This window comes from Macaca nemestrina, chromosome 20, assembly GCF_043159975.1.
Source record: "Macaca nemestrina isolate mMacNem1 chromosome 20, mMacNem.hap1, whole genome shotgun sequence".
Classification (NCBI taxonomy): domain Eukaryota; kingdom Metazoa; phylum Chordata; class Mammalia; order Primates; family Cercopithecidae; genus Macaca; species Macaca nemestrina.
The window spans coordinates 22,504,593-22,531,376 of NC_092144.1; the positions used below are offsets into that span (position 1 = coordinate 22,504,593).

Below are 26,784 nucleotides of genomic sequence, written 5' to 3' on the forward strand. Positions count from 1 at the left end.
GAGTTTTGCTCCTGTTGCCCGGGCTGGAGTGCGATGGTGCAATCTCGACTCACTCCAACCTCTGCCTACCGGGTTTAAGCAATTCTCCTGCCTCAGCCTTCTAAATAGTTGGAATTACAGGCGCCCACCACCACACCTGGCTAATTTTTGTATTTTTAGTAGAGGCGGGGTTTTACAACGGTGGCCAGGCTGGTCTTAAACTTCTGAGTTCGGGTGGTCCACCTGCCTCGGCCTCCCAAAGTGCTGGGATTACAGGCGTGAGCCACTGCACCTGGCCTTCTTGTTTTTTTAAATGCTTATTTATTAAGTTTCTCATTAGAGTCTTTCATTTATGATAATACTGCATTTCCTTTGGAATTGTACTGCCATACAGTGCATGTCAAGGATTCAGCATACCTGCCTTCCATGAGTAGAGTTACAATCAAATGTTGCAGTTATCTGGACACATTATTATTTTTTAATTTATTTATTTTTCTTTTTCTGAGACAGAGTCTTGCTCTGTTGGCCAGGCTGGAGTGCAGTGGCACGATCTCAGCTCACTGCAACCTCCACCTCCCAGGTTCAAGAAATTCTCCTGCCTCCGCCTCCTGAGTATCTAGGATTATAGGTGTACACCACCATGCCTAGCTAATTTTTTTGTATTTTTAGTAGAGACAGGGTTTCACTGTGTTGCCCAGGCTGCTCTCGAACTTCTGAGCTTGTGATCCGCCTCCCAGAGTGCTGGGATTACAGGCGTGAGCCACTGCGTCTGGCCTAGACACATTTTTAATGCTACATCAGTGTTGCCTGCAAGATTTTATGAGTAAACATTTAACATTTATATATATTACGGTTTTGCCATTCCATATTAGTGTGTTTTTTCAGTTTGACATCTGTTTATTGTGTTTTTTTGTTTTACCATTTTAGACAATTTGCAATTGTTTGTACACTTTAAATCTATGGGATTTAATTAAGAAATAAATCAGCCATATATCTATCCCAGTCAGATTATATGTGTGTGTTAATAAATTTGACCCCAATTTTGGTTATGGCTTATCTGGTGTGTATTCTTTCTTAGCTGATTTTCAATGGTCGTTTTATCTTGTCTAAGTGATTAGTCATGGAGATAGTCTTTTTTTTTTTTTTTTTTTTGAGATGGAGTTTCACTCTTGTTTCCCAGGCTGGAGTGCAATGGTGTGATCTCCACCCACCACAACCTCTGCCTCCCAGGTTCAAGTGATTCTCCTGCTTCAGCCTCCTGAGCAGCTGGGATTACAGGCATGCGCCACCACGCCCAGCTAATTTTTGTATTTTTAGTAGAGACGAGGTTTCTCCCTGTGGTAGGCTGGTCTCCAACTCCTGACCTCAGGCGATCCACCTGCCTCCCAGAGTACTGGGATTACAAGGCGTAAGCTACCACGCCCGGTGAGATAGTCTTATTTTCACCATGTGTTTAATAATAAATATATATTTCTTTTGTGCGGGAGAAACACTTTTGTGATTTGAAGATAATTTATGTAGAGATTTATAATTCTGTATTTTTTCCAGTTTTTCTTTTAAAAAAATTAATTGTAAAACCACATAAAATAAATTTTACCATCTAAAATCTATTGAAGTGTACATTTCAGGGCCAGGCATGGTGGTGGCTCACATCTTTGATCCCAGGATTTTGGGAGGCCAAGACAGGAGAATTGCTTGAGCCCAAAAGTATGGGACTAGCCTGGGAAACGTATGGAGATTCTCTGTTTACAAAAAATTTTTAAAAATAGCCAGGCGTGGTGGTGTACACCTGTGGTCCCAGCTTTTTGGTAGATTGGTGGTGCAGGATTGCTTTAGCCTGGGAGTTTGAGGCTACAGTGAGCCATAATTGTTCCACTTTACTCAAACTTGGATGACAGTGAGAACCTGTCTCAAAAAAAACTGTACCTTTCAGGCATGGTTTGTATATTTGTATTCATCTTGTGAAACTAAAATTCAATACCCGTTAAGTAACAGCTGCCCATTTTATCCTCTCTCCAGCCCTTGACAAACACCATTGCACTTTCAGTGTGATTAATTAAGATATCTCATATAAGTGGAATCATATAGTATCCATCATTTTGTTACTGGCTTACTTCAGGTGACATAATATTCTCAAAGTTTTATCTTAAAATGTGACAAGATTTATTTAAGGCTGAATAATCCATTTGTGTGTGTATGTGTGTGTGTATATGTGTGTGAGTGTGTGTGTGTGTATATACATATACCTTTTTTTTTTTTTTTTTGAGATGGAGTCTTTGTCACCCAGGCTGGAGTGCAGTAGCACTATCTCGGCTCACTGCAACCTCTGCCTCCTGGGTTCAAGTGATTCTCCTACCTCAGCCTCCTATGTAGCTAGGACCAGAGGCACATGCCACCACACCCAGCTAATTATTGTATTTTTAGTAGAGAAGGGGTTTCACCATGTTGGCCAGGCTGGTCCCAAACTCCTGACCTCAGGTAATCTGCCCACCTCAGCCTCTCAAAGTGCTAGGATTATAGGCATGAGCCACTGCTAATGGGATTTTTATAGAGATTTTGTTGAATTTGTTCACCACTTTTGGTTGCATTGGCATTTTTGAAAAATTAAGTGGGCCGGGCGCGGTGGCTCAAGCCTGTAATCCCAGCACTTTGGGAGGCCGAGACAGGTGGATCATGAGGTCAGGAGATCGAGACCATCCTGGCTAACACGGTGAAACCCCGTCTCTACTAAAAAATACAAAAAACTAGCCGGGCGAGGTGGCGGGTGCCTGTAATCCCAGCTACTCGGGAGGCTGAGGCAGGAGAATGGTGTAAACCCGGGAGGCGGAGCTTGCAGTGAGCTGAGATCCGGCCACTGCACTCCAGCCTGGACCACAAAGCGAGACTCCGTCTCAAAAAAAAAAAAAAAAAAAAAAAAAAGAAAAATTAAGTGTTTTGGCCCTTGAGCCAAGAATATGTTGAAGACTGTTTTCTTTTGATATATTTTTCAATTTGCCAATTTTACTTTTGCTTTTAATTTTTTGTTTTATTCACTTTTGGTCAGAAGATGTTTATAATTTTGATCTTCCTAAATTTATTTATTGTTGCTGCTTGAGAGAAGATTTTACTGTGTCACTCAGGCTGGAGTGCAATGGCATAATTTTGGCTCACTGCAGCCATAACCTCCCAGGCTCAAGTGATCCTTTTACCTCAGTCTCCCAAGTAGCTGGCACTACAGACGTGTCATGGCTACTACCATGCCTGGCTAATTTTTTGATTATTTGTAGGTCTTGCTATGTTGCCCAGACTGGTGTCAAATTTCTGGCCCAGCTGGGTCTTCCAAAGTGTTGAGATTGTAGGCATGAGCCACTGCACCTAGCCAGCATTCTTAAATTTAATAAGACTTGATTTGTGTCCTAACAGAATACACCAGGTGCAAATAAGAATATTGTGTATTCTCTTGATTTTGATTTAAAAGGTTTGTACAGGTCTGTTAAGCCTGTTTGGTCTGTGATGTGGCTTGGATGTCTGTGTTCTCCAAACCTCATATTGCAATGTAATCATCATTGTTGATTTGGGTCCTGATGGAAGGTGAATATGGGACCTACTGGGAGGTGCTTAGGTCATGAGGGAAAGTTCCTCATGAATGGCTTGGCACTATCCTCTTGATAATCAGTAAGTTTACACTCTGTTAATTCAAGTAAGAGCTGGTTCATTAAAAAAAAAAAAAAAAAAACAAAAAAACCTGGCTTCTTTATCACACTTGCTTTGTATCTTACCATGTGATATGTTCAGTTAATCCGTGCATTCCACTATCATTGTAGGCTTCTGAGACCCTCACCAGAAGCAGATGCTGGCACACACTTTTTGTACAATCTGCCAAACTGTGAGCCAAATAAACCTTTTTTCTTTATAAATTATTCACTCTCAGGTATTCCTCTATATGTAAGTAATTGAAGTTTGCAATTTTTTTTTTTTTTTTATGAGACAGAGTCTTGCTTTGTCACTCAGACTGGAGTGTAATGGTGCGATTTCGGCTCACTGCAACGTTAGCCTCCCAGGTTCAAGCAATTCTCCTGCCTCAGCCTCCCAATTAGCTGGGACTACAGGCTCCTGCCACCATGCCCAGCTAATTTTTTTTTGTATTTTTAGTAGAGACTGTGTTTCACTATATTGGCCAGGCTGGTCTTGAACTCCTGACCTCGCGATCCGCCCACCTCAGCCTCCCAAAGTGCTGGGAGTATGGGTGTGAGTCACCACGCCTGGCTGCAGTTTACTTCTAAAAACATTATGTTATATTGGGGAGTAGAAAAAGCTGTGTTGGGTAAATGTGACAGAATTTTTTTTTTTTTCTATGTGGCTCTTTGCCTTGTGCTTACCTGGGCAATGCATACACTTAATTATGGCCTGTGGTGCCATCTTGCTATGTAGTTTGTGTAATTTTATAAGTTAGGTTTGGAAAGTATATTTATCTGAGTCTGTAAAGTAATGTGTTATTTTTATTTCTTTCAGTAATGTGTTCTCATTTTGCCCAAGAGTTTTGGCCAGAGCAGAACATAAAAGATTCTTTTGAAAAAGTGGCACTGAGAAGATATGAAAAATGTGGAAATGATAATCTTCAGTTAAAAGGCTGTAAAAGTGTGGATGAATGTAAGGTGTACAAAGGAGGTTATAATGGACTTAACCAATGTTTACCAACTACGCAGAGCAAAATGTTTCAATGTGATAAATATGTGAAAGTCTTTAATAAATTTTCACATTCAGATAGACATAAGATAAAACATGTGGAAAATAAACCTTTCAAATGTAAAGAATGTGGCAAATCATTTTGCATTCTTTCACACCTAACTCAACGTAAAAGAAATTATACCAAGGTGAATTTCTGCAAATGTGAAGAATGTGAAAAAGCTTTTAACCAATCTTCAAAGTTTACTAAACATAAAAGAATTTATACTTGTGAGAAACTCTACAGATGTCAAGAATGTGACAAAACTTTTAACCAATTCTCAAACCTTACTGAATATAAAAAAGATTATACTCGAGAGAAGCCATATAAATGTGAAGAATGTGGCAAAGCCTTTAACCAGTCCTCACACCTTACTACACATAAGATAATTCATACAGGAGAGAAACCCTACAAATGTGAAGAATGTGGCAAAGCCTTTAACCAGTTCTCAAATCTTACTACACATAAAAAAATTCATACTGGAGAGCAACCCTACATATGTGAAGAATGTGGCAAGGCTTTTACCCAATCCTCAACCCTTACTACACATAAGAGAATTCATACTGGAGAGAAACCCTACAAATGTGAAGAATGTGGAAAAGCTTTTAACCGATCCTCAAAACTTACTGAACATAAAAACATTCATACTGGAGAGCAACCCTACAAATGTGAAGAATGTGGCAAAGCTTTTAACCGATCCTCAAATCTTACAGAACATAGGAAAATTCATACTGAAGAGAAACCCTACAAATGTAAAGAATGTGGCAAAGCTTTTAAACACTCCTCAGCCCTTACTACACATAAGAGAATTCACACTGGAGAGAAGCCCTACAAATGTGAAGAATGTGGCAAAGCTTTTAACCGATCCTCAAAACTTACTGAACATAAGAAACTTCATACTGGAAAGAAACCCTACAAATGTGAAGAATGTGGCAAAGCTTTTATCCAATCCTCAAAACTTACTGAACATAAGAAAATTCATTCTGGAGAGATACCCTACAAGTGTGAGGAATGTGGCAAAGCTTTTAAACACTCCTCATCCCTTACTACACATAAGAGAATTCATACTGGGGAGAAACCCTACAAATGTGAAGAATGTGGCAAAGCTTTTAGCCGATCCTCAAAACTTACTGAACATAAGATAATTCATACTGGAGAGAAACCCTATAAATGTGAGAGATGTGACAAAGCTTTTAACCAATCTGCAAACCTTACTAAACATAAAAAAATTCATACTGGAGAGAAACTCTACAAAACTGGAAGGTGTGACAATGCTTTTGACAACGCCTCAAACTTTTCTAAATATAAAGGAAATCATACTGGTGAAAAATTCTAGAAATGTAAAGAATGTGTCAAAGATTTTAAATGGTTTTCACACTTCATTGTATGTAAGATAATTCATACTGGAGAAAACTACAAGTGTGAAGAATTTGGCAATACTGTTAATTACGGCTCAAACCTTATTGCACAGGAAAGCATTTATACTTAAGAAAAATTGTACAAATATAAAGAATGTAAAGTAGCCATTAATATCTGTTGACATCCTAATATCAGAATGTTGGTACTTAATAAAAGCATTATAAATGCAATTACTGTCTAAAGATTTTAAGAAAATATAAGCCATTAAAGTGAAGAAGAGTATTCATTTTGAAGACAAAGGTTACAAACATAAAGAGGGTTGTAGTACATGTACTGGTATCACAAATCTTACCATACACATTTTGTACTAGAGAAAAACTGAAGCAGTTGCTCAAACTTTTTTCAACATCAGTGAATCTATATGGGAGAAAAACTCTGCATATTTTCTCAAAAGAAAAATAAGCAGATTTTTTCAAAATCTGTAAAACAGATTTTTTCAAAATCTAGAAAAGCATATTTTTTCAAAATCTGTAGCTTAGAAAACATCTAGAGTTAATACTAAAATATGTTTTTGCAGGCCAGGCATGGTGGCTCACGCCTGTAATCCCAGCACTTTGGGAGGCCAAAGTGGGTGGATCACCTGAGGTCAGGTGTTTTGAGACCAGCCTGGCCAACATGGCGAAACCCTGTCTCTACTAAAAATATAAAAATTAGCCAGGCATGGTGGTGGGTGCCTGTAACCCCAGCTACTCAGGAGGCTGAGGCAGGAGAATCGCTTGAACCAGGGAGGCAGAGGTTGCAGTGAGCCAAGATCGCACCATTGCACTCTAGCCTGGGCGGCAAGAGTGAAACTGTCTCTCTCTCTCTCTCTCTCTCTCTCTCTCTCTCTCTCTCTATATATATATATATATATATATATATATATATATATATGTATTTTTTTGCAGATGTAAATGTAAAACTATTCTAAAATTAAGTCTATGTAAATGTCAGATAACTCAAAAGTAGCAATATCTAAGGCACTTCAGACATTACAGTAAATCAGTGCTGAGTATAAAAAATAATCCAGAACTAGAGTTGGTAGATAAATTATTTGTGTATAACTTTAAAAGATGTAAAAAATTTCTTGAAAAGTTATAATTACATTGAAAGTATACTTTTTTCCTTAAAAAATAGAGGTTGTTTGCAACATGAATAACGTTGTTAATTCAACTCTCAAATTACTTCTTGCTCTTCTTCATTTGTATTCACATATAAAAACTTGTGACTAATTGTTGCTACATCAGAGATATAATTTTTTTTTATTAGGTGGGCGTTATGATCTTTATGGAAGGGTAAGAACATTAAAATGTAAGACATGATAAAAATCTAAGTGGAGAGGCTCTTTATTAATATAAGTGACACATGAAGTAGGTGTTCAGAGTAATCTGCATTATAGTGAGAAAACATTTTAAATTTTAGTTAAAATTAGTAAATTACTAATTGTACTTTTATGTAATAAAATGTACATTCTTAAAATTTTAAATTATGTGTGAACAATATTTTATTAAAATTTTATTTAACATGTTTATAAAATTGTGCATTTAATAAAGTTATTATGCCACTAGTTTTAACCTATTTCACCTTACTCAAGGGTGTAGGCAAAAGATGGTACCATACTCTTTGGTAACATAATGGACTAACATTTCTAGTAATCCCCTTTGCCAGTGACTTTAAACTGCAAGGAGGTTAAAGAATATTGTTCCCATAGGTTAAATATTTATTTCTTATTTAAATTTATACTTTTTAATTTTTGTGGATACATTGTGTATATGCCATATGTAGCATATTTTGATACAGACATATAATATGTAATAATTACATCAGGGAAAATTAAGTATCCATCATCTCCAGCATTTATCCTTTGTATTATAAACCAACTCTACAGTTTTAGTTTTTTTTAATGTAGGATTGTTATTGACTACAGAGCTATTTTTATGGTTATACTAAAAATTGTATAGAAGTGTAAATAAAGTCCATACATTCTGAGTCCTAAATAAACATTAAAATGTTATATATTTTTGAACATGTGGCTTCTCTGCCTGCAAACACGTACAGTTTTGATTTACATAAAGTTAAGTATATACATACATTTAAGTTAAACCCTAGGTGTAAGAAAATTGAGTAAGTAGGCATGTTTGTGTGAATATAAATTTGTACCTATTTTCAGAAGAAAAGAGCAATATTGGAAGAAAACATTTTAGTAAGTTAATTTACTAGAAAACTATAAACCTCAAAAATGCTGAAAGCAAATCTATACTCTTTCTACTGAATTACTGTAAAATAGTATGGCTTATGGATTCAAAATCTGCTTATGCAAATTTTGCTTTTGCTTGATTGGTACTCATGCTAGGCCCACTTTTTTTGTTGTTTCTTGTAATTTTTTTCTTTTATAGTTTATGGGGTTTTCATTAGGTGAAGTGGTCAAAGATATACCCTATTTTTATAAAATTTAGTAGGGCACACAAAATAATTTTAGATGTAATGACACGATCAGTGTATTGTTTCATTGAATTAAAACTTTCTATTTTGTTCTTTTAATTGAAGAACCTTATGTAAGCCTACTTTAGTTATTATTCCTTTCACTTTTTATAATTGACAGAAGTAAATTTATTTGTTGATTGAGCCAGTTCAGGTATTGGGGGAACCCGCCCCCAGTATTTCAATATAGGTTATTTCTGTTTTCCATAAGTGTCAGCCAGCTGAGAAAGAGAGACAGTACAAAGAGAGGAATTTTATAGCTGGGCCGCCAGGGGTGACGTCACATATCAGTAGGACCGTGATGCCCGCCTGAGCAGCAAGTCTTTTATTAAGGGTTTCAAAAGGGGAGGGCGTGTAAGAACAGAGAGTAGGTAAAACAATCACATGCTTCAAAGAGCAAAAAACCACTGATAAGGGTCTAACAAAGATCACATGTTTCTGAGGGAACAAGGCAATGGGCAAAAGCAGAACCACTGATAAGGGTTCAACAAAGATCACAGGGCAAAGGGCAAAAGCAGAACCACTGATAAGGGTCTATGTTCAGCAGTGCATGTGTTGTCTTGATAAACATCTTTTTTTTTTTTTTTTTTTTTTTTTTGAGACGGAGTCTCGCTGTGTCGCCCAGGCTGGAGTGCAGTGGCCGGATCTCAGCTCACTGCAAGCTCTGCCTCCCGGGTTTTTACGCCATTCTCCTGCCTCAGCCTCCCGAGTAGCCGGGACTACAGGCGCCCGCCACCTCGCCCGGCTAGTTTTTTGTATTTTTTTAGTAGAGACGGGGTTTCACCGTGTTAGCCAGGATGGTCTCGATCTCCTGACCTCGTGATCCGCCCGTCTCAGCCTCCCAAAGTGCTGGGATTACAGGCTTGAGCCACCGCGCCCGGCCGATAAACATCTTAACAGAAAACAGGGTTTGAGAGCAGAGAACCAGTCTGACCACAAATTTACCAGGGTTGAGTTTTCCCAACCCTAGTAAGCCTAAGGGTTCTGCAGGATACTAGGGCTTATCTCAGTCCTTAACTGCCCAAGACAGACATTCCCAGAGTGGCCGTTTATAGACTTCCCCCCAGGAATGCATTCTTTTCCCAGGGTATTAATATTCCTTGTTAGGAAAATAATTTAACGATATGTTTCTTACTTGCACGTGCATTTAGAGGCCCTCTGCAAGAAAAAAAAAAATATGACTCTTTTTACCCAACCCCACAGGCAGTCAGCCCTTGTGGTTGTCTTCCCTTGTTCCATAAAAATTGCTATTCTGTTCTTTTTCAAGGTGCACTGATTTCATATTGTTCAAACACACGTTTTACAATCAATTTGTACAGTTAATTATCACAGTGGCCTTGAGGTGATGTGCATCCTCAGCTTACAAAGATAGCAGGATTAAGAGATTAAAGACAGGCATAAGAAATTACAAAAGTATTATATGAGAACTGATAAATGTCCATATTAAGATGAAATCAACAATTTATGTTCCTCTGCCACGGCTCCAGCTGGTCCCTCTGTTCGGGGTCCCTGACTTCCCATAACATTCAGGTAAGTACTAAGGAGGCTTCATAAGTCATGAGGATGTTTTAATATATAAATGTAGCAAAAAACATGACAGTGCTTGCTGAGTAACATGTTTTATAATCTATAAATATTCCTGCTAGAGTTAGTTTGTAACTTTAAGTCAGATGTAAAATATAAATGATAAAGAAAAAACATTGATTCTTTATGTGGAGAGGATCTTTTTTTAGGCAGCAAACTGGAATCTTGCTGAATATAAAGCAAAATTATATTCTGCTGCTTTTATTTTCCAGTTATCTTCAGTTCTGTTTGTCTTATTATGTGTTTTTCAACTATGTATGGCATCACAGCCCTTCTTTTTTTCTCTCTCTCTTTTATAGCTACAATTTTCTCACTTTTTTTAATGCCATGTCATTTCACATGCTACTTTGTAGGTTTTGATGAGAAAATTGGTATTTTTAATACACTTGAAAAATTGTTTTTTTGGCCAGGCGCGGTGGCTCACACGTGTAATCCCAGCACTTTGGGAGGCTGAGGTGGGCAGATCATGAGATCAGGAGTTTGAAACCAGCCTGGCCAATATGGTGAAACCCTGTCTCTACTAAAGATACAAAATAGCCAGGCAGGGTGGCATGTGCCTGTAATCCCAGCTACTCAGGAGGCTGGGGCAGGACAATCGCTTGAACCCAGGAGGCGGAGGTAGCAGTGAGCCAATATTGTGCCATTGCACTCCAGCCTAGGCAACAAGGCGAGACTCTGCCGCAAAAAAAAAAGAAAGAAAAATTAATTTTAACTGGAGAGTTTGCTTATCAATGTAAGTGTTTTGTTTTGTTTTTTTGAGAAGGAGTCTCACATTGTCACCAGGCTGGAGTGCAGTGGCACGATCTTGACTTGCTGCAACCTCCACCTCCCTAGTTCAAGCAATTCTCCTGCTTCAGCCTCCCAAGTAGCTGTGACTATAGGCATGCACCACCACGCCTAGCTAAGTTTTGTCTTTTTAGTAGAGATGGGGTTTCACCATGTTGGCCAGGATGGTCTCGATCTCTTGACCTCATGATTTGCGTGCCTCAGCCTCCCAAAAGTGCTGGGATTACAGGCATGAGCCACCATGCCCAGCCCAAACACCTGCCTTTTTAGTGTCTTTCATACCATTACCATCTGTAATAAATAAATGTGTATTTATTTTGTAGAACATTAGATTTTGAAGTATATATACATTGTCAAATGCTTAATTTTATTTAATGCTTCACAGTTAACTTTTTTTGTGGTGAGCACATGATACTGTCTTAATTTTTTTAAAAAATGCAAATACATTATTATTAACTAGAGTCACTATGCTGTAGAACATATTGTTTGAACTTATTTCTCCTGCCCAGCTATAATTATGTATTATTCAATAGATATATTTTCAAGGTTCCCTTTCTGAATACCTTGGCATCTGGTGGTCACTATGTTACTCTCTACTTCAATGAGATTAAGTTTTTTAGAATCCATCTGTAAGTGAAATTATAAAATAATAATCTCTATGCCTTGCTTCAACTAATGTCCTCCAGATTAATCATGTAATTGAAAACAATATTTTCTTTTTTAAAGATGAATAATATTTCATTGTGTATATATACCACATTGTCTTTATGTACTAATTATATGTTGAACCATTGATTTTATGTTTTGGTCATTATGAAGTGTTGTAAACAACACAGAGTTGCAAATGTTTCTTCATTCCGATTTTGTTTTGGATATGTATCCAATATTGCACTCGCTGCATTTGATAGTTCGATTTTAAATTTTTTGAGGTATCTCTCTTTTGTTTTTCATAATGGCTATCCTCATTTGCATTCAACCCAACAGTGTGCAAGCAGTCCCTTTTCTGCACAGCTTTACAAACACTTTTTAATAAGAGTCATTCTAACAGGAGTGAGTTGATATCTCACAGTAATTTTTTTTTTTTTTTTTTTTTGCTTTCCTTTTCTGATATTTGACATTGAGCATTTTTTATTTATAGCTTGGCAATATGTATGTCTTGAAAAATATTCAAATATTTTGCTCATTTTTAAGGTTATTTTTGTGGTGTAGTAATTTTAGTGTACAACAAAAAACTTGTCACACATATGATTTGCCTGTATTTTCTCTGATTCTTTAGTTGTCTAATCCTGTTAATTGTATGAGAATTGTGTGCAGCAACTTTTTAATTTGAAGTAATATGACTCATCTGTTTTTCCTTTATTTTCCTGGGGTTTTGAGATTACAACAAAAAAGTCACCATCCAGATCAATGTTATAGGGCTTTCACCCTATATTTTTTGTAGTAATTCCAGTTTCAAGCCTTACAGTTAAGTATCTAATTCATTTTGAATTGATTTATATATATGATGTGAGATACAGATCTTGTTTTATTGCTCATCATGTGGCTATATAGTTTTCTCAACACCATTTGTTGAAGAAACTGTCCTTTCCCTAAGAAATTGTCACCTATTTCTAAAATCACTTTTAGACTTCTAAAAATGCATGAATATATTTCTGCTCTCTTCTGCTTCATTTGTGTGTGTGTTTATTTTTATTCAAGTACCATACCATTTTGGTTACTATAGCTTTGTAGTATATTTCTAAGTCAGGTAGGGTGATAATTTCAGTCTTGTTTTTTCCTTGATTGTTTTGGCTATTTCTTGTGGGAAGTCGTGGACCCTGAATGGAGGGACCGGCTGAAGCTGCGGCAGAAGAACATAAATTGTGAAGATTTCATGGACATTTATTAGTTCCCCAAATTAATACTTTTATAATTTATTATGCCTGTCTTTACTGCAATCTCTGAACATAAGTTGTGAGGATTTCATAGACATTTATCACTTCCCCAATCAATACCCTTGTGATTTCCTATGCCTATATTTAATCTCTTAATCCCATCATCTTTGTAAGCTGAGGAGGATGGATGATTGCGTTAACTGCACACATTGTTTGTAGAGCATGTGTGTTTGAACAATATGAAATCTGGACATCTTGAAAAAAGAAAAGGACAACAGCGATGTTTAGGGAACAAGGGAGGCAACCTTGAACTGGCCGCTTGTGAACCAGACAGAACAAAGCCATATTTCTCTTCTTTCAAATGCAAGTAGGAAAAATATTGCTGAATTCTTTTACTCAGCAAGGAACATCCCTGAGAAAGAGAATGCGCCCTGAGGGTAGGTCTATGAACGGCCCCCACTGAGGGTGGCCGCCTTTTATGGTGGAAGCCAAAGGGATGAAATAAGCCCCGGTCTTCTGTAGTGCTCCCAGGCTTATTAGGATGAGGAAAATTCCTGCCTAATAAATTTTGGTCAGACAGGTTGTCTGCTTTCAAACCCTGTCTCCTGATAAGATGTTATCAATGACAATGCGTGCCCAAAACTTCATTAGCAATTTTAATTTTACTTCATCCTGTGGTCCTGTGATCTCACCCTGCCTCCACTTGCTTTGTGATATTTTATTGCCTTGTGAAGTATGTGATCTCTGTGACCCACACCCTATTCATGCACTCCCTCCCCTCTTGAAAATCACTAATAAAAACTTGCTAGTTTTACGGCTTGGAACTTGACGACGTGTGATGTCTCTCCTGGACACACAGCTTTAAACTTTCTCTCTCTTGTACTCTTTCCCTTTATTTCTCAAACCAGCCAAGACACTTAGGGAAATAGAAAAGAACCCACGATAAATATCGGGGGTGGGGTTCCTCTGATAGCTATTCAGGTGTTTTGTGGTACCATGTAAATTTTAGATACATATTTAAAATTTTCTATTTAGGCCAGGCACGGTGGCTCACGCCTGTAATCCCAGCACTTTGGGAGGCTGAGGTGGGTGGATCACGAGGTCAGGAGATCGAGACCATCCTGGCTAACACAGTGAAAACCCGTCTCTACTAAAAATACAAAAAAAAATTAGCCGGGTGTGGTGGTGGGCACCTGTAGTCCTAGCTAGTCGGGAGGCTGAGGCAGGAGAATGGCATGAACCTGGGAGGCGGAGCTTGCAGTGAGCTGAGATTGTGCCACTGCACTCCAGCCTGGGTGACAGAGCAAGACTCCATCTCAAAAAAAAAAAAAAAAAAAAAAAAAAAAAAAAAAAAAATCTCTATTTAGTGTGTCACTGGTACTTTGATAGTTTTTTGCAAATATTTGTAATTTTTTCATTTGTGTATTATTTATTTTCTTTAAGGTTCTTTATTCTATAATGTAACATGTTTCAACTTTTTAGTTAAATTTCAAAGTCTAGTAACTACAGTTATTATAGATGGGATTGGTTTTTAATTTCATTTTCAGATAATCATTAGTGTATAGAAATGCTACTTATTTTGTATGTTGATTTTATATTCTGCCAGTTTAATAAATTTGTTTATTCTAGTGGTTCTCGGTAAAGTCTTAGGCTTTTCTATACTTAAGATGTCATCTACAAGCAGCAATAATTTAATTTTTTTCCAATATGGATGCCTTTGATTTTATTTTCTAATTTTTCTGCCATGGACATTTAGTACTATGTTTAGTAAGACTGAAGAAAGTGGGCATCCTTGTGTTATTCTAGCTCTTAGAGTAAAAGCTCACAACATTTCACTGTCTAGTATGTTGTTAGCTTGCAATTTTTGTTATATGTGGCATTTATTGGCTTAAGGTGCATTTGCCCTATACCTAATTTATTCACGTATTTATCATGAGGGAATGTGACTTTTGTCAAACTTTTATTCTGCATGTATTTAAATGTTAAACATGTGAAAGCACAGCTAATCCCACATAAATATAAAACAAACTCAGAGACTACTATGGACATCTCTATGCATGCAAGCTAAAAAATTTACAGAAAATAAACTCCTGGATGCACAATCTCCCAAAATTGAACCACTAAGAAACAAAAATCTGGAACAGAACAAAAATGTATAATGAAATTGAGTTAGTAATAAAAAACCATAAATAGCCCTGAATCAGATAAATTCACGGCCAGATTTTACCACACATAAAAAAGATGAACCAGGCCGGGCACGGTGGCTCACTCCTGTTAATCCCAACACTCTGGGAGGCTGAGGTGGGTGGATCACACGGTCAGGAGTTCAAGACCAGCCTGGCCAATATGGTGAAACCCTGTCTCTACTAAAAATACAAAAATTAGTCAAGCATGGTGGTGGTGGGCACCTGTAGTCCCAGCTACCCAGAAGGCTGAGACAGGAGAATTGCTTGAACCCAGTACAGGGAGGTTGCAGTGAGCCGAGATCGCACCGCTACACTCCAGCCTGGGTGACAGAGTGAGACTCTGTCAGAAAAAAACAGAAGGATGAACTGGTACTAATTCTACTGAATGTATATAAAAAAATCAAAGTGGAATTTATTCCTAATTCATTATATGAGACCAGTATCATCCTAATACCAAAATCTAGTGAAGACACACAAAAAAACTATAGGCAAATATTCTTGATTAACATTGAAACATCCTCCATGAAATACTAGCAAGCTGAGTTCATAAGCAAATCAAAAAGCTATTTTCCACAATCATGTGGAATGCAAGAATGCATTGATGTTTTTTTATGAATGCAAGAATGTTTTATGATATGCAGTCAATAAGTGAAATTCACCTTATAAAGATGATTAAAAGCAAAAATTATGTAATTATCAAAACATGCAGAAAAAGCATTCAAGAAAATTCAATATTTATAAAAATATTCTCAAACTAGACATTGAAGAAATATACCTCAAAATAATGAGTCATCTATGACAAATCTTCATTTAACATCATACTGAACAGATGAAAGCTGGATGCATTCTCCATAAAAATAACAATATTCACTCAACACTCCCACTCCTATTCAACATAGTTCTGGAAGTCCTAGCCAGAGCAATCAAAAAAATAAATAAAAGGCATCTAAATAGAAAAATAGGAAGTCAAATTATCTTCACAGAAGATATAATTCTCTACCTGTGAAACTTTAAAGATTTCATCAAAAGACTCCTAAGCCTAAAAAATGACTTCAGCAATGTCTCATGATACAAAATCAACATACAAAAATAAGTAGCATTTTTTACACTAATAACATTCAAGCTGAGAACAAAATCAAGAACATAGTTTATGATAACCGCAAACAAAAAAATATATATATATACATTAAATCAAGGAAGTAAAATGTCTCTACAAGGAGTATGACAATACACTGCTGAAAGAGATCAGAAAACACAAATAAATGGAAAAGCATTTTATGCTTATGGATTTGAAGAATCAATATAATTTAAATGCTCATGCTGCCTAAAGCCACCTACAAATTAAGTGCCATTTCTATCAAACCCTTAATGCCATTTTTATAGAATTAAAAAAAAAAATCTTCTAAAATATATGAAAAAACAAGCCTAAATAGCCAAGGCAACGTTAACAAACCTGGATGCCTCACATTACCTGACTTCAGACTTTACCAGAAGCTACAGTAACCAATATGACATGGTTCTGGTATAAAAATATACATATGGACCAATGGAACAGAGAGAGACCTCTGAAATAAAGCTACACTCCTACAACTAAGCTTTTTTTTTTTTTTTTTTTTTTGAGGGAGTGCAGTGGAAAGATCCCAGATCACTGCAACCTCTGACTCCTGGGTTCAAGCAATTCTCATGCCTCAGCCTCCCGAGTAGCTAGGATTACAGATATGCACGACCATGCCTGACCAACTTTTGTATTTTTAGTAGAGGTGGGGTTTCACCGTGTTGGCCAAGCTGGTCTCAAACACTTGAACTCAAGTGATCTGCTCACCATGGCCCCTGAAGTGCTGGGATTACAGGCAGGAGCCACCACTCCTGCCCCCAACTTATTTTTGACAAAGTTAATAGAAATAAAAAGGAAATAACTACCTATCTAATAAATAGTATTGGGAAAACTGGTTAGTCATATGCAAAAGAAGAAAACTGAAACCCTACCTCTCATATATAAAACAAATAAGATTAGTAACTGTGAGACTTTAATATATAAAAATTCTAGAAGACCAATTAGAAAGTACTCTTCTAGACACTGCCCTCTGGATATAATTCATAACACCTTAAAAGTAAATGCAATGGAAAAAACTTGGAAATTGGCACCTAATTAAACTAAATAGCTGCACAGCAAAAGAAACTACTGACAAATTAGACAACCTATAGTATAAAATAAAATATTTGCAAACTACATACAACGAAGTATTAATATATAGAATCTATCAGAAATTTTATAAGAAAAAACAGACAAATAATATGAAAAGTCATTTCTCAAAGAAAGACATAAAGCTGCTAATAAACATACTAAGAAAAATGCTCAACATCCCTAGTCATCAGAGAAATGTAAGTCAAAATAACAATGTGATACTATCTCACGCCAGTTAGAATGACTGTTATTAAAAGCCAAAAAGTGACAAATATTCAAGTTGTGGAAAAAAGGGCATCTTTATACACTGTTGATAGAAATGCAAATTAATTCAACCTCTATGGAACGCAGTTTGAAGATTTCTCAAAGAACTAAAAATAGAATTGCTGTTTAGCCCATCAACCAAATTACTGAGTATATAGCCAAGGGAAAATAATTTTACAAAAAATCTTGCACTGACATGTTTACTGCAGCACTATTCACCATAGCAAAGACCTACAATTTAACTAGGTACTCATGAATTTTAGATTCATTTCCTTTTTCTTTTCTTTGTCTTTTTTTTCTTTTCTTTTTTTTTTTTTTTTTTTTTGAGATGGAGTCTCCTGTCACCAGGCTGGAGTGCAGTGGCGCAATGTCATCTTCAAGTGATTCTCCTGCCTCAGCCTCCCAAGTATCTGGGACTACAGGTATGCACCACCACATCCAGCTAATTTTTGTATTTTTAGTAGGGACGGGGTTTCACCATGTTGGCCAGGATGGTCTCGATTTCTTGACCTTGTGATCTGCCCACCTCGGTCTCCCAAAGTGCTGGGATTACAGGCATGAGCTACCACGCCCAGCCTTTAGATTCATTTTCTTTTCTAATTTGCTTATAATGAGAAAATTAACATCCATATTGCTGCAAAGAACGTTACTTCTGATTCCACATTGCTGCAAAAAACACTTCCTTTTCTGTGGCTGGATAGTATTGCATTGTGTGTAAGTATGTCATATACTACAAGTTCTCACTTATGAATGGGTGCTAAACATTGGGTTAACATGGAAACAAAGATGAAAACAATAAATGCAGAGTTCTAAAATAAAAAAAGAAAGGAGAGAAATACTGAAAAACTACATATCAGGTATGATGTACACGACTGGGGCAATGGAGTTATCAAGTTCCTAAACCTTAACATCATGCAGTATACCTATGTTACAAATCTTCACCTGTACCTCTTGAATCTGAAATAAAAATAGTAAAATATTTTGTGCTATAATGAAATGTTACATTTCTCTAGATCTGGGTTATTAGTTGGAATTAGGAGTCAAAGAAGACACAAAATTATGTTCCCTTTGAGCATAGGGGTGAATGTTTCAATACTAGGTCTCCCCATAGTCTATAAACTAGCATCTTTGAATGCTCTCAGCCTGTAGGCAAAGAAGTGTTTTATTTCCAAGTGTACAGCTAAAATAAATGACTCTACATGTTTGTTTTTTATGAACTGTACACTAGACTATAAAGTTAACTTTTTACTCTGTTTTTGGGAAAAAATGCTGAATTGTTTAATCATACTTCTTTTAGAATAAACCATTTTTGAAAACGTGAGACTGAAAATTATGTTAAATTTCTGAATTAGGAAAAGAAAGTATTTTTCTAAAGAAAAAAGTGGCCGGGTGCAGTCGCTCATGCCTGTAATCCTAGCACTTTGGGAGGCCGAGGTGGGCAGATCATGAGGTCAAGAGATGGAAACCATCCTGGCCAACATGGTGAAACCCCTTCTCTACTAAAAAGATAAAAATTAGTTGGGTGTGGTGGCGCACGCCTGTAGTCCCAGCTACTCGGGAGGGTGAGGCAGGAGAATCGCTTGAACCCAGGAGGCAGAGGTTGCAGTGAGCTGAGATCACGTCATTCTGCACTTCAGCCTGGGCGACAGAGTAAGACTCCGTCTCAAAACAAAAAACAAAAAACAAAAAACAAACAAACAAAAATCTTATGGCCATAGCGCAAGGATGATGAAATGGAGTGTTGGCTATTTAAGACCACACTGCTGCAACCATTCCATCACAACCATACTAATGAATAAAAGAATAATGGATCAGAAAGTATTTTTAGCAAACTTTCCTGATTCTATCACAGTGTTAAATTTTTACTTGTACTTATTATTTGCCACATAGATGTCCGTACTTCTACAAAAGATGCCATAAATTTTAAATTAATATTCTCACCCGTATATTCTCCCTAGAAAGACGCCAGTGTGTTTGCAATCAAGGTGTATCCTTTCTGGCCTTTCTTGTGCTGCTTTGTTTCTCTAAAATAGTAAGGCAAGAAGTAAAGCAGAGTTAACTATGACATTTTCAGTTTCTACAGCCACAGCATGAAAATTGTTACGTTATGTCAGCTAGAAATAATGACAGTGATCCACACAACTCGGCCTTCCAAAGTGCTGGGATTACAGGTGTGCACCATATAGCGCCTGGCCAACTTTGTGTTGTAAAAGAAAGAAGAGCACAATCAAATTTTCTGTGACCTATTGAAGTCCATAAAATTTATCGAAGAATTTCACATACAACCTACATTTTTTGGTAACATGTAGTTCCAATCACGATAAATTATATCTGCAACTAACATCTATAATCAATCCCTTTTCTCTCTTTTTGATAAATACTCTGTCTTCCTCCCGGTTTCAAGCAATTCTCCTGCCTCAGCATCCTCGAGTAGCTGGGATTACAGGCATGTGCCACCAGGCCCGGCTAATTTTGTATTTTTAGTAGAGACAGGATATCTCCATGTTAGTAAGGCTAGTCTCAAACTCCCGACCTCAGGTAATCCGCCCGCCTCAGCCTCCCAAAGTGCTGGGATTACAGGCGTGAGCCACTGTGCCCGGCCAGAAAAAAGCCTTTTAATATACACACAGAAGACCACATTAAGTTAATATTTTTGATGCTATATATGCAAAATAAATATTTTATTTTTCTGATTTCACCAGTTCCACAGGGAAATAATGAACATGCTTATGGTCAGAATTTTTTCAATCAAGCTGTGTTAATAAGAATGACATGTGGAAAATAAAATTTTACAATTCAAAAAAAAGTCTTTTGTTCATAAAAATAGTGATTAATTTTTAAAACTGTATCCTAACAAGGACTAAATAGTTGTGATCTGAAGTGTTTCAGATGTACTCTACTGATTATTTTAGTCTTATACCACATTAACCTGTTTTGTTTGTTTGTTTGTTTGTTTGTTTGAGATGGAGTCTTGCTCTGTCACCTAGGCTGGAGTGCAGTGGCGCAGTCTCAGCTCACTGCAAGCTCAGCCTCCCAGGTTCATGACATTCTCCTGCCTCAGCCTCCGGAGTAACTGGGACTATAGGTGCCCGCTGCCACGCCCAGCTAATTTTTTTTCTCTCTTTTTTTTTTTTTGGTATTTTTAGTAGAGACAGGGTTTCACCGTGTTAGCCAGGATGGTCTCTATCTCCCAACCTCGTGATCCGCTCGCCTCGGCTTCCCAAAGTGCTGGGATTACAGGTCTGAGCCACCGCACCTGGCCTTAACCTGTAAAATTTACTAAAATATTTTTATCTAAAATATTTTCAAACTTATTGTAAATAAGGATTGAAAACATTGTTGACATTTTAAAATTTAATTTAAATTAATTTTAGCTGGACCACGAATCAAAGGAATTCAGGTCTCTGAAGCACAGCTGAAACTGCATGTGCTGAGACTGACTTTTTAAAAAAATTGTTTTTATTTCCAAAGGTTATTGGGGAACAGGTGGTGTTTGGTTACATAAGTAAGTTCTTTAGTGGTGATTTATGAGAGTCTGGTGCACCCATCACTTGAGCACTATACACTGGACTTTATTTGTAGTCTTTTATCCCTCACCCCCTTTCCACCCTTTCTCCCTGAATCCCCAAAGTCCATTGTGTTATTCTTATGTTTTTGCATCCTTATTACATAGCTCCCACTTATTAGTGAGAACATATGATGTTTGGTTTTCCATTCCTGAGTTACTTCACTTAGAATAATAGTCTCCAATCTCAACCAGGTCACTGAGAATGCCATTCATTCATTCCTTTTTAAGACTGAGTAGTATTCCCATCGTATACATATACCACAGTTTCTTAATCCACTCGATTGATGGGCATTTGGGCATGATTTTGCAACTGTGAATTGTGCTGCTATGAACACGCATATGCAGGTATCTTTTTCATATAATGACTTCTTTTTTTCTGGGTACCCAGTTGTGGAATTGCTGGATCAAATGGTAGTTCTACTTTTAGTTACTTAAGAAATCTCCACACTGATTTTCATAGTGGTTGTACTAGTTTACATTCCCACCCACAGTGTAGAAGTGTTCTTTGTTCATTGAATCCATGCCAACATCTACTATTTTTTTGATTTCTTGATTATGGCCATTCTTGCAGGAATAAGGAGGTATCACATTGTGGTTTTGATTTGCATTTTCCTGGTCATTAGTGATTTTGAGCGTTTTTTCCATGTTTGTTAGCCATTTATATATCTTCTTCTGATAGTTGTCTATTCATGTCCTTAGCCCACTTTTTGGAGGGATTGTTTCTTTTTTTTTTTCTTGTTGCTTTTTTTGAGTTCTTTGTAGATTTTGGATGTTAGTTCTTTGTCAGATGTATAGATTGTGAAGATTTTTTCCCACTCTGTGGGTTTTCTGTTTACTTGCTGACTTTCCTTTTGCCATGCAAAGGCTCTTTCGTTTAATTAAGTCCCACCAATTTATCTTTGTTTTATTGCATTTGCTTTTGGATTCTTGGTCATGGAGTCCTGCCTAAGCCAAGAAGGATTTTTTCAATGTTCTAGTTTCAGGTCTTAGATGTAAGTCCTTAATCCATCTTGAGTTGATTTTTGTATAAGGTGAGAGGCGAGGCGAGGATCCAGTTTTATTTTCCTACATGTGACTAGCCAATTATCCCAGCACCATTTGTTGAAGAGTGTCCTTTCCCCCACGTTATGTTTTTGTTTGTTTTGTTGAAAATCAGTTGGCTGTAAGTATTTGGGTTTATCTTTGAGTTCTCTATTTTGTTCCATTGGTCTATGTGCCTATTTTTATACCAGTACCATGCTGTTTTGGTGACTGTCATCTTACAGTACAGTTTGAAATCAGGTAATAGGATGCCTCCAGATTTGTTCTTTTTAGCTAGTCTTGCTTTGGCTGTGTGAGCTCTTTTTCAGTTTAGTATGAATTTTAGAATTGTTTTTTCTAATTCTGAAGAATCATAGTGGTATTTGGATGGGAATTGCATTGAATTTGTAGATTGCTTTTGACAGTATGTTCATTTTCGCAATATTGATTCTATCCATCCATGAGCATGGGAGGTAATTCTATTTGTTTGTGTTGTCTATGATTTCTTTCAGCAGTGTTTTGTAGTTTTCTTTGTAGAGAGCTTTCACCTCCTTGGTTAGGTATATCCCTAAGCATTTAATTTTTTTTGCAGCTATTCCCACCCACAGTGTAGAAGTGTTCTTTGTTCATTGAATCCATGCCAACATTGACTATTTTTTGATTTCTTGATTATGGCCATTCTTGCAGGAGTAAGGTGGTATCACATTGTGGTTTTGATTTGCATTTTCCTGATCATTAGTGATGTTGAGCATTTTTTCCATATATTTGTTAGCCATTTATATATCTTCTTCTGATAATTGTCTTTTACAGTAGTAAAAGGGATTTTACAATACTTTTACAATAGTAAAAGGGGTTGAGTTCCTGATTTGGTCGCTGTTGTTATATAGAAGAGCTACTAATTTGTGTATATTAATTTTGTGTCGAGAAACTTTGCTGAATTCTTTTATCAGTTCTAGACGTTTTCTGGAGGAGTCTTCAGGGTTTTCTAAGTAAACAATTATATCATCAGCAAACAGTGAGAGTTTGACCTTCCTCTTTACTGATTTGGATGCTCTTTATTTCTTTCTCTTGTCTGATTGCTCTGGCTAGGACTTCCAGTACTATGTTGAACAGGAGTGGTGAGAGTGGGCATCCTTGTCTTGTTGCAGTTCTCGGAGAAAATGGTTTCAACTCTTCCACATGCAGTATTATGTTGGCTGTGTGTTTGTCATAGTATGTCCCTTGTATGCCTATTTTGCTGAGAGTTTTAATCATAAAGGGATGCTGGATTTTGTCAAATTTTTCTTCTGCATCTATTGAGATGATCATGTGACTTTTGTTTTTAATTCTGTTTAGGTGGTGTATCACATTTCTTGACTTGCATATGTTAAACCATCCCTGCATGCCTGGTAGGAAACCCACTTGATCATGGTGGATTATCTTTTTGATATGTTGTTGGATTCAGTTAGCTAGTATTTTGTTAAGGATTTTAGCATCTATGTTCATCAGGGATATTGGTCTGCATTTTTTTGTTTGTTTGTTTTTAGTTATATCCTTTCCTGGTTTTGGCATTAAAATGATACTGGGTTCATAGAATGATTTAGGAAGGGTTTTCTCTTTCTCCATCTTGTGAAATAGTGTCAATAGGATTGGGACCAACTCTTCTTTGTATGTCTGGTAGAATTCTGCTGTGAATCTGTTTGGTCCTGGACTTTTTTTTGTTTGTAATTTTTAAATTATCATTTCAATCTTGTTGCTTGTTATTGGTCTGTTCAGGATATCTAATTCTTCCTGATTTAAGCTAAGAGGGTTGTATCTTTCCAGGAATTTATCCATCTCTTACAGGTTTTCTAGTTTATGCACATAAGAGTGTTCATAGTAGCCTTGAATGATCTTTTGTATTTCTGTGGTGTCAGTTGTAATATATCTTGTTTTGTTTCTTGTTGAGCTTATTTGGCTTTTCTGTCTTCTTTTTTTGGTTAATCTTGCTAATGGTCTATCAATTTTTTTTATCTTTCCAAAGAAGCAGCTTTTCGTTAAATTTATTTTTTGTGTTGTTTTCTTTGTTTCAATTTTATTTAGCTCTGCTCTGATATTGGTTATTTTCTTTCTTCTGCTGGGTTTGGGTTTGGTTTGTTTTTGTTCCTCTAGTTCCTTGAGGTACGATCTTAGATTGTCTGTGTTCTTTCAGACTTTGATGTAGGCGTTTAGGGCTATAAGCTTTCCTCTTTTCACCACCTTAGCTGTATCCCAGAGGTTTTGATAGATTTTGTCACCTTTTTCATTCAGTTAGAAGGATTTTATAATTTTCCTCTTAATTTCATTTCTGACCCAATAATCATTCAGGAGCAGGTTATTCAATTTCCATGTATTTGCATGATTTTGGTGGTTCCTTTTGGAGTTGATTTCCAGTTTTATTCCACTGTGGTCTGAGAGAGTGCTTGATATAATTTTAATTTTCTTAAATTTATCAAGGCTCGTTATGTGGCCTATGATATGGTCTGTCTTGGAGAAAGTTCCATGCACTTTTGAATAGAATGTATATTCTGTGGTTGTTGGATGAAATGTTCTCTCTCTCCATGTCTCTCTCTCTCTCTCTCTCTCTCTCTCTATATATATATATATATACACACACACACACATATATATATATCTGTTAAACACATTTGTTCCAGTGTATAGTTTCAGTACATTGTTTCTTCATATACTTTCTGTCTTGATGACTTTTTAATTTTTTTTTTAAGATGAAATCTGCTCTCTCACCTGGGCTAGAGTACAGTGACATGATCTTGGCTCACTGCAACCTCCACCTCCCAAGTTCAAGTGATTCTCTCACCTCAGCCTCCCAAGTAGCTGGGATTACCGGCATCTGCCATCATACCCAGCTAATTTTTTTACTTTTGTAGAGACAGGATTTCACCATGTTGACCAGGCTGGTCTTGAACTCCTGACCTCAGGTGATCTGCCCGCTTCAGCCTCCCAAAGTGCTGGGATTACAGGCATGAGCCACCACACCCAGGTGACCTTTCTAGTGCTGTCAGTGGAGAATTAAAGTCTCCCACTATTATTATGTTACTGTCTATCTCATTTCTTAGGTCTATTAGTAATTGTTTTATCAATTTGGGAGCTCCACTGTTAGATGCATATATGTATAGAATTGTGATATTTTCCTGTTGGACAAGGCTTTTTATCATTATATAATGTCCATCTTTGTCTTTTTTAACTGCTGTTGCCTTCAAGTTTGTTTTGTCTGATTTAATAATAACTACTCCAGCTTGCTTTGGGTGTCCATTTGCATGAAATGGTTTTTTCTACCACTTTACCTTAAGTTTTTGCGAGTCTTTATGTGTCAGATGAGTCTCCTGAAAGCAGCAGATAGTTGGTTGGGGAATGCTTATTCATTCTGCAATTCTATGTCATTTAAATGGATCATTTAGTCTATTTACATTCAGTGTTAGTATTTTTTTTTTTTTTTTTTTTTTGAGACGGAGTCTCGCTCTGTCACCCAGGCTGGAGTGCAGTGGCCGGATCTCAGCTCACTACAAGCTCCGCCTCCCGGGTTTACGCCATTCTCCTGCCTCAGCCTCCCGAGTAGCTGGGACTACAGGCACCCGCCACTTCGCCCGGCTAGTTTTTTTTTGTATTTTTTAGTAGAGACGGGGTTTCACCGTGTTAGCCAGGATGGTCTCGATCTCCTGACCTCGTGATCCGCCTGTCTCGGCCTCCCAAAGTGCTGGGATTACAGGCTTGAGCCACCGCGCCCGGCCACAGTGTTAGTATTGAGATGTGAGGCACCATTCCATTCATCATGCTATTTGTTGTCTGTATACTTTGGTTTTTGTTTTTGTTTTTTTAAATTGTATTTTTGTTTTTTAGGTCCTGTGAGATTTATGCTTTAAAGAGGTTCTGTTTTGATGTGTTTTCAGAATTTGTTTCAAGATTTAGCTCTCCTTTTAGCTGTTTTTGTAGTGGTGACTTGATAGTGGCAAATTCTCTCAGCATTTGTTTGTCTGAAAACAACTATCTTTTCATTATATGTAAAGCTTAATTTTGCTGGATACAAAATTCTTGGCTGATAATAGCTTTGTTTGAGAAGGCTGAAGATAGGTCCTCAATCCCTTCTAGCTTGTAGAGTTTCTGCTGAGAAATCTGCTGTTAATCTGATAGGTTTTGTTTTATAGGTTACCTGGTGCTTTTGTCTCACAGCTCTTAATATTATTTTCTTCATTTTAACATTAGATAACCTGATGAAAATGTGCCTAAGCAACAATCTTTTTGAGATGAATTTCCCAGGTGTTCTTTGTGCTTCTTGCATTTGAATGTCTAAGTCTCTAGCAAGGCCAAGAAACCTTTTCTCAGTTATTCGCCTAAATGTGTTTTCCAAACTTTTAGGTTTCTCTTCTTCTTCAGCAACACTGATTATTCTTAAGTTTGGTCACTTAACATAATTCCAGACTTTTTGAAGACTTTGTTCATATTTTCTTATTCTTCTTCTTATTATTTTTTTGTCTTTGTTGGATTGGGTTAATTCAAAAACCTTGTCATAGAGCCCTGAATTTTTCTTCTACTTGTTCAATTATATTGCTGAGACTTTCCAGAGTGTTTCACATTTCTAAAATTGTGTCCAAAGTTTCCTGAATTTTTTATTGTGTTTTTTTTTTCTTTGAGCTATCAATTTACTTGAATATTCCTCCCTTTACTTTGTATATGATTTTTTTGGATTTTCTTGCATTGGACTTCACCTTTCTCTGATCTCTCCCTGATTAACTTAATAA

The 26,784-nt window shown here is 36.8% G+C and overlaps 1 protein-coding gene across 2 annotated transcripts in view; it reads left to right on the plus strand.

The window, feature by feature from the left end:
- The window catches only part of LOC105494272 (zinc finger protein 675), a 74,895-nt gene extending 68,622 nt beyond the window's left edge, over positions 1 to 6,273 (plus strand). Inside the window, exon 6 of one of the 2 annotated variants that reach the window (XM_071088066.1) lies at positions 5,002 to 6,273. In XM_071088066.1, the coding sequence (XP_070944167.1) occupies positions 5,002 to 6,020 (1,019 nt within the window). In that variant the 3' untranslated portion in view covers positions 6,021 to 6,273. Of the gene's footprint in view, positions 1 to 4,470 lie in introns of both variants that reach the window. The other variant, XM_011762561.3, reaches the window with a different exon arrangement.
- The last annotated feature ends 20,511 nt before the right edge of the window (positions 6,274 to 26,784 follow it).